The sequence below is a fragment of the Humulus lupulus genome, chromosome X (genome assembly GCF_963169125.1).
Source record: "Humulus lupulus chromosome X, drHumLupu1.1, whole genome shotgun sequence".
Classification (NCBI taxonomy): Eukaryota; Viridiplantae; Streptophyta; class Magnoliopsida; order Rosales; family Cannabaceae; genus Humulus; species Humulus lupulus.
This window is the reverse complement of record NC_084802.1, coordinates 180,180,493-180,201,927: the sequence shown is the minus strand read 5'-3', so window position 1 is coordinate 180,201,927 and position 21,435 is coordinate 180,180,493. Positions and strand designations below refer to the sequence as shown.

General features: G+C 39.5%; 1 protein-coding gene across 1 annotated transcript; it reads right to left on the bottom strand.

The window, feature by feature from the left end:
* Window positions 1-17,761: 17,761 nt before the first annotated feature.
* LOC133806486 (uncharacterized) lies at window positions 17,762-21,120 on the bottom strand. The gene is made up of 6 exons (XM_062244583.1): window positions 21,034-21,120; window positions 20,732-20,947; window positions 20,409-20,638; window positions 20,109-20,303; window positions 18,773-20,015; window positions 17,762-18,067 (listed from the first exon to the last, which is right to left on the bottom strand). Exons 1-6 carry the CDS (start codon window positions 21,118-21,120, stop codon window positions 17,762-17,764), a joined length of 2,277 nt encoding a protein of 758 aa, XP_062100567.1.
* Window positions 21,121-21,435: the final 315 nt, after the last annotated feature.

Sequence of the window (21,435 nt, the reverse complement as noted above, 5' to 3'; positions counted from 1 at the left end):
AAGTCTATTGTATCTGATCGAGACCCTATCTTTACCTCTAAGTTCTGTGGAGCTCTATAGAGAGCCATGGGGACTCAGTTGAAGTTTAGCACAGCCTTTCATCCTCAGACTGATGGACAGTCTGAGAGGACGATTTCAGTGTTGGAAGACATGCTTAGGGCGTGTGTGATTGACTTCGAGGGATTGGAGTAAGTATCTTCCGTTGATCGAATTCTTGTATAACAATAGTTATCAATCCACAATTGGAGTTGCTGCTTACGAGATGTTATACGAAAGGAAGTGTAGGTCACCCATTCATTGGGATGAGATGGGTGAGAGAAAATATTTTGGGCCAAACATGGTTCAGAAGACAAGTGAAGCTATAGAGAAGATTCGAGCCAGGATGCTTGCTTCACATAGTAGGCAGAAAAGCTACGCTGATCCTAGGGGTAGAGACGTGGAGTTTCAAGTTGGGGACCAAGTGTAACACCCTACTTCCTTAGAGCCGTTACTAAGTGAGTTTAAAAACGTGCTTTCAACTCACTAATCGAGGTTTTAGGTCAAATAGTGTAATTAAACCATAAACAAAGGAAAAACTTTAGAAATAATAATTTCCATAGAAAATCATTAAATTTTTACACTTGTGATCCCAAAACATAGATTAGAAACATTTACAATATATAAACTGAACCAAGTTGTCTAAACGACAAAATCTAAGTTTATTTGCAACCATCTCCCAAAAATCCTCTGGCTGTGGCAGCCAGGCTGGCCCAACATGTACACGCCGCCTCACGCCTGCTACACTCATGGTTGGTTGGCCGTCTCTTTACCTTTACCTGCACCACAGAGCATCTGTAAGCCGAAGCCCAGCAAGAAAACCCACAAACAGATAACATATGAAACACATATATCAAGCATATAAACAGGCCACCAATGGCTAAACACATACGGCCTAGCCGTCCCAGGCGTTTACCAAGCCCTGGGTTTGCGGTTCACATCGTGAGGATATCCCAGGTATCCTTTTAGGGACTCGCCCTGGCAACTAGCACTCCACGTGCTCAACGCTGCTCCCGGCCCCTTGCCGTATTCGGCCTTGCGCTCAACGTGCCTAACACCATTCTCGGCCCTTTGCCGTTCCCGGCCTCTGCCGTCCTTGGCCTACATCGTTCCTGGCTCTTATTGATCATTCACATAATAGCATTCATAGCATCACAAGCAAATACAGAATTCTAGGAAATTCAGTCAAAGGGTTACGCCCTGCAATTTAAACACATTGGGCTCAACCCTGCATACCAGTTCTATTCAAACACATTGGGCTCAGCCCTGCATACAAGCTCTATGGGAACAAGGGTTTTCTTTCCTGAGTCTCGAGCTCTCTGAGCACCGATGTCCCGAGCACAGTCCTCTCATTTGAGCCTCACCGAAACCCTAGTCATAACACATTAACAATATCCAGCCATCAAGTTCTAATTCTTTAAATATCTTTGAGCCATAACCCTAACCTCCGAGACCTTGAATTCTATCAATCTGGGTGATAAAATCCATCCCGAGCCTTAACCATTGAGTTCCCAAGCTTAAACACCCTTAAAAACACAAACTGGCACTAAGAGCTGCGACCATTCCCACAAGCGTCGCGGCTAGCCTCGAAATAGAGGCTAGCACCTCATTGACCCCCACACGGGCCACGGCGCGCATGAACTTCTCGGCCACCCATGGCCGCGCGCGCACACGGGCCGCGGCGCGCCCCTCCTAGCCCTCACCTCCAAACCCAGAATTTTCATCATCTTCCCTACATTTTTCCTGAAACTAACTCACCCAAAGCTTATCTAACAGACCCAGATAAACAACTCAAACATCCAACTCAGTAACAACATCAAAACCCATCAAAATCTGCAACAAAACCCAACTAAAAGACTCAAGAACATATCAAACTTAACTAGCATGCAACTTTAACAAACCAGTAGCAAATCTAAACATAATCTCTATAATTAAAGCTTACCTTTGCTGAGCTTAGTCCCTGAGTTTGATCCTTAATCCTCAAGCTTTTAGCTCCTAAGATTTCTCAGCCAATTCCTAGCCTCCTCCAGAATTCTCCTTGAGTTGGTCTTAGGGAGTGAAAGTGAGAAAGAGATAAGAATTATCTTCAGCTGAGAGGAATAAGTGTCGGTTCCTGAAGTTTCGAAATGTTTCCTTTCTTTGTTTTATTTAACTTAATCTATGTGGTTACCTCAAGGCTCGGGGTACCAAAACGTCCCCGAGGGCAAAATGGCAAAATGGTAAATTTCCCCAATATCCCCTCCTAGACATTCTATCCTCAAATATATCTCTAAATATTTATTTCCTTAACCCGATAACCCCGTAACTCATCTAATACCCAAATTACCCCTCGACCCAACCCGAGTCGGAATCTCAACCCCATTGTGACTTTCTGGCTAACCGCTCCCCAGGACTGTCTCGGATCGTGCGACACAGACATATCACATATATATAACATTTATCACATCTATCACATGCATAATATCCAGACGGGGCCCACATGCACATCTAACTCAACTAAACATGCATCATTATCACATATTAAATCATTTATTGCCCTCCAGGAACCCTAATCAAGGCCCTAAGCCCGATTAGCATATTCGGGTCGTTACACCAAGTGTTTCTACGAGTTTCACCACTACGAGGGGTGAAGAGGTTTGGAGTAAAGGGCAAGTTGAGCCCTCGGTTTGTTGGACCTTTCAAGATTTTAGAAAGGATTGGACAGGTGGCTTATAGGTTGGCCTTGTCACCGTCGTTGCCAGGTGTTCATGATGTTTTCCATGTCTCTATGTTGCGAAAGTATGTCTTAGATCCGACACATGTATTGAAGTATAAGGATTTAGAGTTACAGACAGATTTGTCCTACGAGGAGCGACCGGTTCAGATTTTGGACCGGAAGGATAAGGTTCTACAGAACAAGATGATTTCGTTAGTTAAAGTGTTGCGGAGAAATAGCAAGGTCGAGGAAATGACCTGGGAGCTAGAGACGGTGATGCAGAATTAGTACCCCGAGCTATTCAGGTAAATTTCAAGGAAGAAATTCTCAGTAGGAGGGGATATTTGTAACGACCCAAAATCCCTAATATGGCTTAAGGGTCTTGATTAGTGTGCCGGGAGGGCATAATTGGTTTATGTGTGAATTTATTAATTTAACACACGATTATATGATAAGCATGCTTGTATGATTATATGAATGTAAATGTGATTATATGTATATTTGTGGGAGCCACATTATTATGTGGGTAAATCTGCAACATGCGATTTGAGGCGATCCTAGGAGCTAGTTGGCGGGAAAGTCACAACGGGGCTTAATATTTGATTTGGGGGAAGTCAAAGGGGTATTTTGGGTACTAGATGATTATTTGGGTTATCGGGTCATGAAAATAAATAATTGGAGATATATTTGAGGTTAGGAAGTTCAGGTGGGAATACTGGGGAATTTTACCATTTTTCCCTCGGGAACGTTTCCGGTACTTCGAGCCTCGGGATTAACTTAGTTACCTCGGGATAGACTAAGTAAAGAACTGAGAACTTGGTGGAAACAGAGAAATTGACCCTCCCATCTCTCTCTCTCCTTCTTTCTTAAGGAAAACCATAGAAAATTAAGGAACTCAGCTGGGAATTTGGAGGTTTTAAGCGTGGGGACCTAACCTAGGGTGCTCGGGATCGATTCCACCACCGTGCTTGGTAGAATTCGATGTCCCGGAAGCTAGAACTTCACCCGGAAATCTTTATTTTAAATATTAATGGAATCCCTTATCTTGGTTGTGACTAGGTATTAAGCTAGGGCTTGGGAAGCAGGTTGTCCTTGAGAGGCATCGCTCGTAATCTGTAAACTTGGGAATTAAAGGTAAGAAAACTGCACCCGATGTTGGATTTATAATGGGACTAAGGGTTCCTTATTTTGTGTGATTTTTAAAGGATGGTATTATGCCATGTAAACAGTAAACCAACGGCCTAAGAGTGCCGAAGTTTACACTAGAACATAGGGCGCGGCTCGGCCACTGGTAGCTGAGGACAACTTATTATGCATTTAGCTCAGTTTAAGCGGGCCGGAGTCAGTGGGGTAAACAGAGGGTACGACCTAAGGTGTCGACCCTGATTGTTATGTGATTTGTTTGTTATTATTGATTGGTGGATTGTTATGTTGTATAGCTGGGTGATGATTAGTTGACTCTTTGGTTGAATCTTCATGCTTTGTGATTATTGTGGTATGTTAAGTGTATGAACATGCTTAAAGGGTTATCCAAATGTTATTATTGCTTGTTATATAATATGATATGTTTTCTTGCTGGGCCTTGGCTCACGGGTGCTTCGTGGTGCAGGTAAGGGCAAGGGCAAGCTTGATCAGCCCTGATTTGGAGAGCTCTGAGAATAGAATGTACATGATCAGCTGCTCAGCCGCCACGGTTGAGGGGAGACAGGGACAGAAAAACCATATACTTCTGTCTTGCCTTTAGAAAGGCTGGTGGTTGTCTGTACACTGGAAATTTTGTACACAGACTTTTAAATGCTATTTCTTTTGGGATCCCATGTGTAAATGTTTAATTATATGGAAAGTATCTTTTGAGACCAAAACTCCCTTTTAACCCTAGCACATTAATGACTTTAGAATTCACATTTTTAACTGGTTGGCTTGATTAGCAAGTCTTGCACCTTTACAAATACACAATGTAGTGGTCTTGGCTATCCAGGGCATTACATACAGTGTCGCGATGCACCTCTACGAAACAGAATCCCCTAAGCCTTGGGCACACGTGGGTCGCGGTGACCTAAGATTAAGGTTGCAGCGTGACCATACGAACCCAGTTTTTCCCCAACTTTCCTCAGCCAAATCTTACCAAATATCCATCCCAATAAGTCCCAAAACCATAATTCTATTCCCCAAACATGCTCAACACTTTCACATTAACAAAACCCAGCCCGAAACTCACTTAAAATCCTACCAAAACGCAAAATTCAACAAATTGAGCCATAAGCTCAAGAACACCCAAAAAAAGAAAAAAAAAATATTTCAATCAAACAAATATTTGCAACTTACCTAATCTATGATTTGTATCCTCCTAGCTGCAGCTAATTCAACCCTAGACCTAAGCCTTCAATCCCAAGATTTAATTCCTCTAATTTATCCCAATATCAAGCCAAAACTTAGAGAGATGGAGCGAACAATTGAGAGAGAGAGAGAGATTTGTTTGTTTCTGCTTGTTTTCCCTTTGTTCTATTGCATTCTATGGCTGCCGAATGTTTGTACTTTTTTTTGTTTAGCTTACTTAGAGTTTAAGCAACTCAAAGAAAATTCTGAGGCTCGAGGTATCGACCATATGAGCAAGACTGAGTCATGCTAATGCCTTGAGGACAATGCTTCTATTAAGTGTGGGGAGAGGGTAACTGCCGTATGATATAACTGCCGTATTTCTTTCCTATTTTTTTTTGTTTTATTAGTAAAACATGGTTTAGTTGAAAGTAATTTGTCCATGATAAGATTTTTTATTGTGATTGATATTATTTTAGGAGAATGATATATTTTTCATGAATTGTGTGCTTGACTTTTCTTTTGATTACTGCTTAGGATTGATTCTTAATTTTAAATTTATGTACATAATTGAATATACTTAGTTACTAGTACTTAGAGAGATTTATGCATGGTAAGATAATATTTTTATTTAGTCTCTATCACTCTAGAACTTATTTGATGATCATTTGAGGAGAAATTTATAAGTTACACATGATTAGGGATATTATTTGGACAATTTCTTTAGATCGATTGAGTCTTTCAAGCCTACCATATTTATTTATTCCCTAGTTAACAGTTTTGAGCTTTATTGATATCTTTTTTCTTCTTATTTTATCCTTTATATGTGAGCCTTATGAAACAAGAAAAGTATCCTTACTTCAAACTCGTCACACCATAGGTATATAGACCTTAATTGTTTGTTTATTGTGAGGGGAGTTGTAAAGTTGGAAAGTATTTAATTATGGTTTTATATTGGGGTTTTTCTTTAAATATATATAGTCTCCTATTTCTCTAAAAAATATTGTGAGTTATTGAATGAAAAAAATACTTGCAACAATTCAAGTGTGGGGGAAATTGTGAGATTTGTGTTTGAAAGAAAAAAAATGGAATTATTTTGGAAATTGTTGGGGAATATTTGTAAGGATACTTCGTAGAAGTAAGTGTATGCTATGGTGTGAGGTAAGCCTAAAATTGTTTTTCTCATCTACCGTTAACCTTAGCCATATATTACAACCCTAATAACTCTTATTGATTCTTTAATTATGTGTACTTATATTAGTGAGGAATGAATTGATAATTAGTATGTAAAGTGGATATTCTTAATAATATATCTATATATTTAAGACACTATAAATTTAATTTTAGCATGTATAAATTGATTTGGGTGCGAGTGATGTAGTGAATTTAATTGTGCACACACACAAGAATCGAGCTTAAGAAGTGATCACACTTAAGTTAAAATTCTAAGGATTGTGAATCTGGATTTCTCTTTGAGTTATATATTTGTGTAAACTTTGAGATGAGTATTATATTTTACAAGACCATTGCTTTATAGTTTTATTGTTTATGTGTTTAGTTAGTTTTTGCCTTTTCTAAGGGACTAGTAAAATATAAGTGTGGGAGAATTTGATAAGTGCATTTTTTATCATATATTTTTAATTTCGTTTGGATTAGAAATTGTTAGTTTTTAGTTATTTTAAAGGTGTTAATTTTATTTTTGGTATTTTGTGATTTTTGGGTTAAAAGGAATTTTAAGAGTAAAAATACACATTCATTAATATAAAAATAAATTAAGTTTAAATTAATATTTTATGTAAGGATTTAGTTTATTTGGTTTTGTAGGTTAGTGTGATATTTTTATAAAGAAAATAAGAGAGTTCGAGCATGAATCTGAGCCAAAGCAGAAGCTGAAACTTCATGAGCCATTTTGACATTGTTCTTGACATAATGTGGAAATTATTGAAGAAATAGAAGTTGTAAATATTTTTCTCAGCTTTCCATAGAATATTGAATTGTCCAATCCAAAGTTATATCAAGGGAGATATGGAAAAAATACGATTAGCTACGTGGGAAAAATCAATTTCTTGAGGAATACGAAAATAACAGATTCAAACTCCAATTTTGCAACCAACTGGCAAATATTCTAACTCCAAATTCGAAAATGGGACATATCACAAGAATATGAAAGAAAATTAATATCTATTAGTTTAAGATTTAGATTTTAGATTTTAAATTTTATTCTGATTAATTTTAGTTAGTATGACATTATTATAAATAGAGCTTTGTCTCTATTTGAAAAAAGAGAATTATTTTCTACACTTTTTCTCTTAATAAATTTTATGCTTTTTATTTAATTATGTCTAGCTAAGTTTTCTTTTAGGTTAAGGGTTACTTCAAAACCCTAGACATGAGATCTTGAATGCAGTGATGAATTATATACATTCTATTCCCTTTTATTAATTTGCTTCTATTTTTCTAATTGAATGCTATGAATCTTGTAAAATCTTATGTTAATGGCCACTAATTAGAGTTTTGCATTGTTATATTATCATCATAGGATAGCTATTCACATAATAGTTTAGGATTCTAAGTAGAGTGATAAATTACAATTAGGTATTGTTACACGTATTTTAATTGTGATGAATAATAGAACCTAGGTTAAATGAATTGCTTACTTAATGAATTTGTTGCCTAGATTAACTTGTTTCCATTGAATGTAATGCTTTTCTTGGGGTAAATAGATAACATGCTTACTGAGTTTATTGCTTGGCAAAAAGAATAAATAAGAGCTCTTAGCTTAAATTAATTGTAATAGGGAAACAATGGACTTCTTAAGTGTTGTCTGTGGGGTCAATAGCTTAATTGGGATAGGGAATATTATTTATCATTGTTGATAAATTGATTCTTGAAGGTGGAGAATAATTCTTAACTATTTTCTATATTTGTATTACCCATTGTTCTTTGATTATTGCTTGATTTTATGTTATTAAATATTTGAACAAAATCCCTTCTTAATTCTTGTTTGTACTTTGAATAATAAATTGAATCATAGTCCTCGTGGGTTCGACCATTATTTGACACTATAATGAAGTAGTTTGTAGAATTGAGAAATAATAAATAATTAAATAGTGTTGTCTAGAATGCAATAACTTGTCTCGTTTTGCTTTAAAATTTGTTATACCATGTTGGTCACCTAGTGAGTTTATGATGGATGGTTTGGGTGCATTTTAATTTCATCTGTTTGGTACTATTACTTTATTAAGGATGCTTATGTACCCTTATCTTGGACTCGCAGGGTGGGCACTCTTTCTGAACACTCTTTTAGATAAGAAATGGTATGCTTTATCTTTTTCTTGTTACAATGAGTTTGATCACTAGTTTCCTCATCTGTCCTTTATGCTTATGTTTATGTTGTGTTTGTGAGATTAATTTACTAAGTGTTATCGCTTACCTAGTTGTTTCATGTTGTACATAAGTGCAAGGTCAAGATGGAACAGTGAAAGTTGTAGTCTACTTTGTTGGACTGTACATGTGGACTGACTATGGGGAGTCGTGGAGATTTTAATGTTTTTGTTAAATTTTTAAACTTATGACTCACTCCATTTATTAATGTTATTTAAACGGATTGTAATGTTTAAAGACTACATTTTTTGTAAATTATTTATATATAATTAGTAGGATGTTACAAAGTGGTATCAAAGCTAGAGTTAACTGGATTCTGTAGACAAACCCACATGTACATTTAGCAAATTCAGACAAACACTTACTTTAATTATTGTCTTTTATTTGTGAATTTGTATTTTTGTCTCACTAACCGAGAGTATAAATTGTAGGTAATATGGAAGCTCAATATGTGGTAGTCAACCTTGTTATAGTTAACCCTATGGTAGTCAACCCACCCATAGATTATGATTGAGAGCAAAGAAACAATATTTATCTATCCTTTGTGTCACTAAACCCAAAGATCTTCACAAGGCAAGAGGTAGAATGAAAGGAGGGTTGGTCGTGGACCTACTCAATGTCCACTATTCTTCATAACCTCAGAGTTCCGAGAAGCTTCAAAATCAGAATATTCAGTATGTACTTGATGGGAAATGCATTCAAATGCTTCACGAATAGAGAAATGAGGCCAATCTTTAAAGGGTGGTCAGAATTTCAATCGGCCATTGAACTAGAATTTAGACCAAGTGTGCGGAGGTCCTTCTGGTATCAAAGCTTCTTGAGTCATTGCACGAAGCTCGATGCCATGAGTTGGCCTAAGTAGAAGTTGGAAGTGAAGATGATCTTGTGGAGGAAGATCATGAGGAGGACTCTTATAGTGAAGATGATCCAGTGGAGGAAGAGGAAGATCTCGAGGAAGGCTCTCACATAGAGATGGAGGATTGATGTAATTTCGGATGAGGGATTGCTAGATAGGATAATATTGTTTTACTCTGGGATGTACATAACTTTGTTTTACTTTTTCTTTTCACCCTTTCGATAAAAGACGATTCTTGCAAGTGGAATCATGTGTAGAAAACTTAATTCCATGATTAGGACTATGTTGACGGTGAAATCTCGTCAACGAAATTAGATCGGAAAACTCAAAGGTAAGTCAGGTGATGTTTATATAAGAACTGAGAATAAACTTTAAGGAAAAGTAAACACAGATAAATGATGGAGCAAGTCTTGGTATATTTCTCAATAGCCTCTGCTTACAATGAATTTTCCAACCCCTCCTTCTGAGGGGTCAAGCTCCTTTTATAGCTGGGCTCTAATGGCCCCTTATACATGGTGGTCCCTTGGGACAACATAGTACATAAGTACACTGTCAGGGTAATAGCACAGGTGGTAGTGGTATGGGAAGAGTGGCGGAGCAGAAGATCATAGTGTCAGCCTGGTACATAGTCAGAGGCATGCATATAGTGCCTCCACTCTCTGTACAAATCTGTACCTCCACTACCTGTGTGATACTGGTGTAAGGGTCATGCTTCTGTCCTCCTCATGGTTGTACGTCATGCACCCGTACACGTACGGGTACTATGTACCCGACGGTTATTCTCGCCTCTCCAAGGCATGTATCTGCTCAAGGTTATTCCACGTCCTACTAAGTGTAGGGAAGCTAGTGTGTTGACATGAACGATATACTCAGTCATCTATTCCACTATTGGCTCTATACCTAATAGTTATTGGGTCTCTCCTATTGCTCTTCACCTCATGTGACTCATAGGGAGAGTGGTGCCCTGTTGGTGGCACATACCTCAGGAAGAAAGGTAAGGCCTCTTCAACGGGGCCTGCTGCGTGTGTGATGAAGCATGACGCCTACAAATGGGATGAGGGTCTCTTCTTGTGAAACCATCACTTTGCAGCCCCCACACTACGAGGCCCCTGGTATATGGCCGAAGGGTATTTAGTGGAGGCTATGTCTCTTGAGGCCTTTAACGTGACCGGTGCACAAGGCGAGGCCACTAGGTATGCGTGGCCCTTGGGGCCGAGGCTCCTTTGACGCGTGCCCTAATTCGCATGGCCACCTAATGCTGCGGGCGTGGCTGCGCGAGGCCGAGGGCCTGCTGGGGTGCGAGGCCGAGGGCCTGCTGGGGTACGAGGCCACCTGGTGTGCAGGCGTGGCTGCACGAGGCCGAGGGCCTGCTGGGGCGCAAGGCCACCTGGTGTGCGGGCGTGGCTGTACGAGGCCGAGGGCCTGCTGGGGCGCGAGGCTGCCTGGTGTGCAGGCATGGTTGCGTGAGGCCGAGGGCCTGTTGGGGTGCGAGGCCGCCTGGTGTGCGGGCATGGCTGCGCGAGGCCGAGGGCCTGCTGGGGTGCGAGGCTGCCTGGTGTGCAGGTGTGGCTGCGCGAGGCCGTGGTGCGGGGGCACGCGAGGCCGTGTCGTGCATGGGCGCGAGATGGGTCCCTAAAACAATTGGTGCGATATGCCCGTAGCATATCGGGCGTACCCACGAGGCGCTTTTGGCCTTTTTATAACTGTTGAATTTCGAGCATCCACATTTCTCATGAGACAATCTCCTGTATTCAAAAAGGGCCTACAGGCTTTGAGTCCAATTGCATGATTAAGTGGCCTTTATCTCTCTGTTCTAATTAGGGACTAGAGATTTCTTATTTGGTGGATTTTTGGCATCCACAGACTAATTTTGCAATCTCTTGTGTGGTGGGCACCCATATCCGACCTAAGATGTAACGACCCAAAATCACTAATATGGCTTAAGGGCCTTGATTAGTGTGCCGGGAGGACATAGTTGGTTTATGTGTGAATTTATTGATTTAATGTATGATTATATGAATGTAAGTGTGGTTAAATGTTATATCTGTGAGAACCACATTATTATGTGGGTAGATCTGCTGCGTGCGACTTGAGGCGATCCTAGAGAGTTAGATAGCGAGAAAGTCACAACGGGGCTTAATATTTAACTTTGGGCAAGTCAGGGGTATTTTAGGTATCAGGTAGTTATTTAGACTATTGGGTTATGGAAATAAATATATTGAGATATATTTGAGGTTAGGAGGCTTAGTCGAGAATATTGAGGAATTTTACCGTTTTGCCCTCGGGGACGTTTCCGGTACCCCGAGCCTCAGGATTGACTTAACTAGCTATGATTAGACTAAGTTAATGGAAAGCAGTAGAACAAAAGGCACAACCGACCCTTTAACATATCTTCTCCTTCTTCTCTTCTCTTTGTTTTCTCTCTTAAGGAAACTACAGAAAATCTAAGGATAACTCAACTGGAAATTCTGTGTTTGAGCTGAATTTATGAAGGATTAGCCTAGTTTTGACTAAGGGACACTCAACTAGGATCAAGGGCTGAATTGAAGCTGAGAGCTTGGGTTTTAGCTCAGAAAGTTGTTAAGGAAGTGGTCCATCAAAGAAAGTGATAAGCTAGGGCTCGGGAAGCAGATCGTGCTCGAGAGTCGTCACTCGTAGTCAGTGAACGTGGAACGTGGAAATTAAAGGTAAGAAAACTGCACCCAGTTGTGTAATTGTAATGGGGCTAAGGGTTCCCTAATGTGTATGCTTTGAAAGGATGGTATTAAACCATGTAAAAAGTAAACCAACGGCCTAAGAGTGCCAAGGTTACACTAGCGCACGGGGCGCGGCTCGGCCACTGGGAACCGAGGACAGCTTATTATGCACTAAGCTCGGTTTAAGCGGGCCGGAGTTAGTGGGGTAAACAGAGGGTGCGACCTAAGTTGTTGGCCCTCATATTCGTGAAACTTGATTGTTATTAACGTATAATTGCATCCGTGATTCTGAGAACATGTTATATGACTAATATGAGTGTTAAGTGTTCGATCGCGCTTAAAGGGTTAATTGTCTGCTATTGTTGTTTGTGATATATGTTATGTTTTCTTGCTGGGCCTTGGCTCACGGGTGCTACGTGGTGCAGGTAAAGGCAAGGGCAAACTTGATCAGTCCTGACTTGGAGAGCTCTATGAGCTGAATGTACATGACTAGCTGCTCAGCCGCCATGGTTGAGTGGAAAGCAGGAATAGGGGAACCAAAAATGTCTGTTTTGCCTTAGAATGGCTGATGGTTGTCTGTATTTTGGAGATTCTGTAAACCAACTTTTAAACACTGTTTCTTTTTGGGATCCCATGTGTAAAACTTTTTAATTATATAAAATGTTTCTTTTGAGACCAAAACCCTTTTTCACCCTAGCACATTCATGGTTAGTGACACATTTTAACTGAATGACTTGATTAGCAGGTCCTACACCTTTATAAATACACAGTGTAGCGGTCTTGGTTATCCAGGGTGTTACATAAGATTAGCACCGATGTATCCAAACTAGGTCAACCAAGCCAACCAACATATATATATAGTTATTTTAATTACCTCTTAAATTAATGCATCTTATGTTATGCTTTGACTTATTTATTCTGGTGTTTACTATATCTGTACTAGTTTAGATTGGTTGCTTGTATATTATAGGGAGAGTCCTATTTTAGAGAATCCTTATGGCACCAAGGACAAGGGCACAAAGAGGATGACCTCCTGGCTACAAGAAACAAGAATTCTGCAACAAGAGGATGACCTCTTGGTTTAGGGACTCAAGCAAAGATTGTAGCCAGAAACAAGACTATTGCAGCAAGTTGAGCTCAAGAGTTAGCGAGACAAATGAACGAACTGCAAAAAGTGTGGTAGAGGAGATGTAACTCAACTAGAGCAGAGAAGAAAGAGGAAGGAAGACATGGAAGCTTGCCAAATGGAGATGTAACTCAACTAGAGAAAAATTGATGGATACTGGAGCATCACATTCTTTTGTAGCTGCTTATTTTGTTAAGAAACTAGATAGAACACCTAAACCTATATCTAATGTATGTGAAATATCTTTACCTAAACCTATAGATAGAAAGAATATGGTGGTGCGGTTTTGGGTGAAAGTCGTACCAGTTAGGGTAGGAAGTTGCAAATTAACAATTAACCTGCTAGTACTGCGTTTACATGAGTATGACATGATATTTGGGATGGATTTGATGATTAAGTACGACACAATTATAAACTATAAGAAGTAATAGGTAGTCTTTACCCTCGTCACTGAAGAGACTTTTTAATTCAAAGGCATGTCGAGAGAGAAGAAGTGGTCAGTGATAACAACTTTGAAGGCAAAGCGAATTCAGAATGAAGGCTAAAATAGATTCTTGGAAAACGTAGTAGAAAGGAATATGGAGACCAAATCATAGCCGAACGATGTGTCAATCATGTGTATCTTTTTTGACGTTTCCCTTGAAGAACTTCTAGGGATTCCACTATATCAAGAGATTATGTTTGAAATCGAGCTAGTTCTAGGGAAGACGCCGATCTCAAAGGCTTCATATTGAATGGCACCAGCTAAACTAAAGGAACTACAAACACAGTTGCAAGAGTTGTTGGACAAGAAGTTTATTAAGTCGAGCTATTCATCATGGGGGGTTCCAATCTTGTTCATGAAGAAGAAGGATTACTCGATGATGATGTGTATCGATTAATGTGAACTAAATAAGGTGATAATCAAAAATAGGTACCCGATACCGAGGATTTACAATCTTTTATATCAACTACAAGGAGCATCAATATTCTCCAAGATAGATCTAAGATAATGTCACCATCATCTAAAGGTGAAGGAATCTGACATAGCAAAAATTATGTTTCGAACGCACTACATACATTATAATTTTGTGGTTATATCCTTCGGACTCACCAATGCACCTGCTATGTTCATGGACTTAATGAATCAAGTATTCCATGAAAATTTGGACAAGTTTGTCATCGTCAACATTGATGATATTTTGGTATACTCAATGATTAAGAAGGAATACGCGATGCATTTGGAACTGGTTCTACAGTTTTTACACAAGCAAAACTTGTCGCTAAGTTTTCAAAGTTTGAGTTCTAGCTATAGAAGGTGATTTTTTTAGGCCACATGGTGTCAAAGGAAGGAATAACAGTGGATCATGTGAAACTCGATGTAGTAAAGTTGTTGAAACCACTAAAGAATGCCCATGAAGTTAGGAGTTTTGTTGGGTTGGCAGAGTATTATAGGCTTTCATGAAAGGATTTTTGAAAATAACAACACCTTTGTCAACTCTTACTCGCAAGGATGTCAAGTTTGTGTGGGTTGACAAGTGCGAGGAAAGCTTCCAAGAACTAAAAAACTCAATTAACAATCACCCTGGTATTGGCTATTCCCATCGGGACAGAGGGTTATTGTAACGCCCTACTTCCTTATAGTCGTTACCAGGTGAGTTTAAAGTGTGCAATTAACTCGCTAATCGAGGTTTTATGACAAAAGTGTAATTAAATCGCAATCGGAGACATAAACTTGAGAATAAACCATTCATTGAAAATTATAAAGCATTTAACATTTGGGATCCCAAAACATTGTTTAGAAATATTTACAACTCAAAAAATGACCAGAGTCGACTAGACGACAAAATTCAAGTTTAGTACAATCATCTCCCAAAAACACCCCTGGCCGTGGCAGCCAGGTAGACCAGACTTGTACGCGACGCTCATCACGCTCACCTTACTCAAGGTTGATCGACTTTCCCCTTCCCTTTACCTGCACCATAGAGCACCCGTGAGTCGAAGCCCTACAAGAAACCCTCACAAGCAAATAGTATCTATGCATGTCAAACACTTAACGTATAAACATGCCGTCATTAGGCAATACATGTACGGCCATGCCGTCCCAGGCGCTTTACCAAGCCCTGGGTTCATGGTCTATATTGTAAGGATATCCCAAGTATCCCTTGGGGTCTCGCCCTGGCAACTCGCACTCCGCATGTTAAACACTGCTCCCGGCCCCTTGCAGTTCTCGGCCTTCGCCGTTGCTAACCTTCGCCGTTCCTGGCCATTGCTGTTCCATCATTTAAATACACACATAATATATCTAAACAAGTATTTAAACAAACATAAACTCAATCAAAGGGCTATGCCCTGCAACACAGGCATATAAGGTCGAGCCCTGCAACTCAATCATATAGGGTCGAGCCCTGCAACTCAATCATATAAGGCCGAGCCCTGCAACACAAACTCTATGGGCACAGTAGTTTTCTTACCTGTGTCCCAAGCTTTCCACCTCCGACCCTTTATAAAGTCAACCACACAATGTAAACGTGCGCATATCAGACATCACGTGTCTACTCCATTCCTGAATTCTCAGACACGCAGCATAAACGTGCGTGTTCTGTCACCCCACGAATGGTTTGGGCCATGCTGCCCATTATCCCCCTTACCTATTGATTAGAAACCACTTCATTGTCAGGTTTTAGGAATTAATCATAAGTGTCACAGAAGTGACATGATGAGTAAGAAGGTCACGGGATGACCCCCTTTGCCATCACCCAGGTGTCCTCTCCCTATAAATATGGAGACCCTGGGCATTGCAAAGGGTTGGCGTCTAGTTTGTAAAAAAACCCCTGTAAGGAATATGAGAGAAATATCAATAATATTGGCTGGTGGACTAGAGGGATTTTAACCTTCGAACCACCTGAAAAAGAATAAACGAGTTATAACCTTCCCTTGAGACTATTTACGTATTACGGTTCATTATCTAGCACTAATCCATCCCGTTTATATATATAATTATCTGTTGCCGAAGAACTGCGTCAACATGAAGTATGTCAGGATTAAATGGGGATTTATAGAAACACTCAAGGATTTAGCGGGATGTGGTGAATGACAGGATTGCCCTTAGTGGCACTTAAGGATTAGGACAGTCTTGAGGGCATTTTTCGTATTTTTGGATTTAGGCTTAGCCACAACACACTCTAGAATCACTTAGAGGAAACTAGACTTCTCTTATCTTATCACTCTCTCTTTCTCTCTCATAGCTACCTCTATATCTATATGGTTCTTGGATTTTGATGGAATTTTGATGATTTTAGGCTAAAGAATTAAAGGATTGGAGACTGGTTGTGCTTGGGGATTAGCTCAAGGTTGAACATATCTCAGAGGTAAGGGCCAAAACTTAATCTTTTCTATATAATTCTGCTGAATTAAAAGCTTGCATGTGGGAATGAACTTTAGTTTGATTTTGAGAATTGATGAGGATATGAAAACATTTATGGGCTTGTGGTGATGTTTTGGTTGTGGTTGAGGAATTTAGACTAAATTCCGGGATTAAATAGTGATTAGAGTGTGAATTATGGATTTTGGCTTGAGGAAAATGCAGTAGAAAGCTAGGTTTCTGGGTTTCAGGGGCTCGTGCCGCGGCCCGTGGTGCAGGGCATAGCACATCGCGACCTGTGTCCTTCAGCAAAGAGAGCTTTGCTCTCTGACTTGTAGTGGCTCGCGACCCTAAAAGGCGGGCCGCGCCTTAAAATATGGAAAAAGGGAAAATGTCGGTATTTAAGCTCGGAAACCCAAATGTTAAGACTCTAGAAGTATTTTACTACTTGGTTTTGTAGAATTCATGGTCTCGGAGGATAGAATAATATTTCGAAGTTATTATTTGGTTTAAGTCTTGATGGATTGTTATTATGGATACGATGTGACTAGGTTTACATCAATGCTCAAATTAGGGGACTGTTCTCAGGATCAAGATACTCAATAAACTCGGGACACAAGTAAGAAAATTGTCTGTGCCCATAGAGCAGGGCATGGCCCTATTATTTGTGTTTCAGGGTGTTTCCCTATTTCTTGTATTTAATATACGTGTGAATATCTATGAATGCTATGTTGTTTTATTCATGTTTAAGAATGAACGGCAAAGGCTGGGAACGGCAAAGGTCAATAACAACAAGAAGTCGGGTGCGGAATGGGGCCAGGATTGGCATTGTGCACACATAGTGCAAGCCACTAGGGCGAGACCCTCCAAGGGTGTTGTATCCACCCACTCGATGAAGACCACGAATCCAGAGCCTGGTAAAGCACCTGGGTCGGTGTAGGCCACTATGTGTTTAATCTGTTGACTGTTTTGCTGTTTATTTTGGAATGACATGTGTGATTTGTTATATGTTGAGTTTTGTTGTTGGGCTTCGGCTCATGGGTGCTCTGTGGTGTAGGTAAGGGTAAAGGAAAGGTCGACCAAACACTAGTTGGAGAGTGTGGAGGGATGGGTACATGTTCGACCAACCTGGTTGCCACAGCCAGGGTTATTTTGGGAAAAGTATTGTAATGATTTGCTTTGTTGCTTAGGTCATTTGTAACTATATATATATTTTTTTTATTAAGAAAGAAACTTTATTGAACCAACCAACAAAATACAAGCACTAGCTCAAAAAGAGCTCAGAACAACAAAGATAAGAACAAACAGATTACAACTGATTCATAGATTCAAGAAAAGTCTTCTCAAGAATTCCCAGCTTCTTCCTAGCAAAACCCATCAATCTAGCTTTTAAGCTAGCCTTAATCAGACAAAGAATCCTATTACTAGAAATAGCTGCATAATTAAAAATACATGAGTTACGATTTAGCCATATGAAATAGACAATAGCAGCAGGAGCAGCGGCCAAGATTCGCTGAGAAAGACCTTTAGGCCGCCCATCCATCCAAGCAATCCAATCACAGAATTTGGAAGGCCATATAGAAATTCCCAACCAATCAGCAATCTTATTCAAAACCTACTGAGAGTACAAACAGTCAAAAAATAGATGTGCACGTGATTCCAAATCTATCTCACAAACTGGGCATAAGGGAGAATCAAGAGGGATCTGCCGAAGAATAAGATTATCTCGGGTCAGAAGGTGACCAAGGACAGATTTCCAGAGAACAAATCTATGTTTTGGAAGAGACAAGCTGCACCAAACCACTTTGGCAAACCTCACTTTACTCTGCTGAAGCAGCAACATATACAGATTGTTCAGCTGAAGCTTCCTACCTGAAACCGTAGCCTCCAAGGTACCTCTGGGTAGAAAGGATCTCAGATGCACCAACATCCTCCAATACCAGCTCACATCAGTCATTAGGTTGTACTCCCAAAAATCCATACCTTTGAGATAGATATTATTAACCCATTTTACCCAAAGCAGATCTTGTTTGGATGATAACGGCCAAACATATTTGACCAGTAAGACTTTATTCCACTTCGGACCTTCCTTGAACCCAATGCCTCATAAGATTTTCAGCAAACAAACATGGTCCCAAGCTGTAAAATGCAGTTTACTACGATTACCTTTTGAACCCCAGAGAAAAATCCGACAAAGCCTATCAATCTCAAGAGTGACACTTTGGGGAAGTAAGAAAATACTCATCCAAGAGGACCTAATACCCAGTAAAACAGAATGAATGAGCTGAGCTCGACCCAGAAATTAAAGATGATGACTAGCCCAAGAATGCAACCGAAGATGTATCTTTTTTATGATAATTCCACAGTCACCAGCCTTCCACTTTCTAGGATGGAGAGGGATACCGGGATACTTCAAAGCTAAACCTGAAGCTCTACTAAACTGAGAAATACCATCCTGAAGAATTTGGACAGAGCGAACATTCCCTTTCAAGAACATCACAAGATCTTCAGCAAAACACAGACTAACCAAATTCAGATTTTTACACATGGGATGAAATCTGAAATCCTTATGATGCAATGCTTGAATAAGGAGTCTAGTAAGATATTCCATAACAAGAACAAATAATAAGGGAGATATAGCATCCCCTTGTCTAAGCCCTTTTTTCCTAATAAACTTCCCTTGAATCCTTCCATTCAACATAAGTGAGTAGGTAGTTCCCCTCAGACATAACATAATCCTATGAATAAACTTACTAGGAAAACAAAATGCTTTCAAAAGGTTTTCTAAGAACAGCCAGTCAATAGTATCATATGCTTTACTCAAATCTATCTTCAAAACACACCGAGGGGAAATATTCCTACGATTGTAACCTTTAATAAGATCCTGAAAAATAAAGATATTATGAGCCAAAGACCGATTCTGGACAAAAGCACCCTGATTTTGGTTAATTAAAACTGGTAACACCCTAGCCAATCTCATGCAAATCATTTTCGAGATACACTTATAAAGTGTATTACTGCAAGCAATCAGTCTAAAATCCACTGCCTTAGAAGGATTCTCCACTTTGGGAATGAGTGAAAGAGTAGTATTATTTATCTCATTAGCCAGCTCACCTTTTTCAAAGAACCCCAAAATAACATTCGAAATTTCATCTCCAATATCCTTCCATAAGAACTTATAGAAACCAGCACTAAAACCATCCGGACCTGGACTTTTAACACAGTTGATATGAAACAAAGCAGCTTTCACATCTTTCTTTTTGAAAGGCTTTAACAGACCCAGTTGCTGGTCCAAATTTAAGATAGCACCACAAACAAAACAAGTCTGCTGAATATCAGTGGAAGCTGAGCTAGAACTACCCATAATGCTTCTAAAATGATGAATAAAGTGACTAACAACATACTCAAAATTATCATGAATCTGACCAAGATCATCAATAAACGAAGTGATCCTATTAGCAACTCTTCTCTGCTTCAAACACGCATGAAAATAGGCAGAATTTTCGTCGCCAAAGCGAAGCCAAGTAATTTTGCTCCTCTGCCTAATGAAACTTTCATAAATCCTGGAATGAATAGACAGTCTATCACCAGCAGTCCGAACAACATCTTGAAGGGTCTATGAATGAGGATTTTGCTAGAGTGAAATCTGAGCCTACTGAAACTGTTCCTTAGCAACTAAAAAATTAATCGTCACATCTCCAATTGCCTCTTTATTGAACTTACGCAACACATGCTTAAGTCTATCCAGTTTCCTCATAATACAGGATAAACCTTGAGCATGTAAAGGTTTATACCAGCTACTCAACACAACATTTCTGAAGTCAATATGATCGGTCCACATGTTATAAAATCTGAAAGGTTTCACCCCCAACAACTCAGTAACATCAGATTTAATAAGACAAAAGCAGTGATCAGAAATTAAATCCTAGTTAGTTAAAACTTCAGATTGAGGGAACATGTCCATCCAAGATTTATTCTTAAACACTCTTTCCAACTTAGAGAAAATTCTGGCCCCAGCCTCCTGATTATTAGTCCAAGTGTAGCGAGAACCAATAGATCGCATCTCATCCGCCAAACCAAGAGCTCTCCACTGTTGAGCATTAGCCATTTCGAACTCAGTAATAATACACCCTCCAATTCGATCATCATAGTCAAACACTGCATTGAAATCACCAGCCATAAGCCACTACTTCACAGGGAACACCAAAGAAGCTAAATCCTACCATAAAACTTGCCTTTCCTCAATCGAATTTTTACCATAGACAAAGGTCATACAAACAGGCTGATTGCTATCCCTAAAATTCACTTGACAGTGCATAAATTGCAGTGTAACCTGAAGAATAGTTATAGAGACAAACCCAGGATGCCAAACCAGCAACAATCTACCCTCACAAAATGAACTGGTATAGTACTCCCAACCAATAAAAACATTCATCATAAACTCCTCTACTTTATTACCTCGAAGGTTAGTTTCGAAAAAAGCTCCTAGGCCAACCTAATTGCAATGACCAAAAGATAAAAGGGACATTTGTTTATTCTTATTGTTTAAGCCCCTAACATTCCAACTATGAATAAAATTACCCTCCATTGAGTATGTTGGTAGAAGTCAATCCCAAATTTATTACCTCCACTGCTCAATCTTGTAGCACTTTGAAAGAATTCAGCCATGTAGATTTGTCTATAGCAATAGCTGGTTTCTTACCCCCAAACCGTTTAGGTGTTGTCCATTTTGCATCCTTGTCCATTTGAGAATTATAGCCCTATTTAGGCATATGATCCTACATCTCCTCAATATCAGGACCATCTATCTTAACCGTAAGAACAATATCAAAATTTGTAAGCTCTTTTGTCCCAGAATCATTAGTGGATTCTACTGCAGCAATTGGAATTTCATCTGAGTTTACAGTCGCTTGCACCACTTCTTTTTTCCGCCAAACACCTTCTTGATTCCTCTTGAAAAAAGAAACAGAATGGCCTAATGCT

Excerpts from the sequence above, each read along its gene's own strand:
- LOC133806486 (XM_062244583.1), bottom strand. The coding sequence starts at position 21,120 with ATGGCTGAATTCTTTCAAAGTGCTACAAGATTGAGCAGTGGAGGTAAT. Across the intron at positions 20,016-20,108 it reads GTTGCTAAGGAACAGTTTCA|GATTTATGAAAGTTTCATTA; the intron begins GTAGGCTCAGAT and ends TATTCATTCCAG. Across the intron at positions 18,068-18,772 it reads ATCTTCGGTTGCATTCTTGG|GTTTTGAATAAGATTGCTGA; the intron begins GCTAGTCATCAT and ends TACTCTCAGTAG.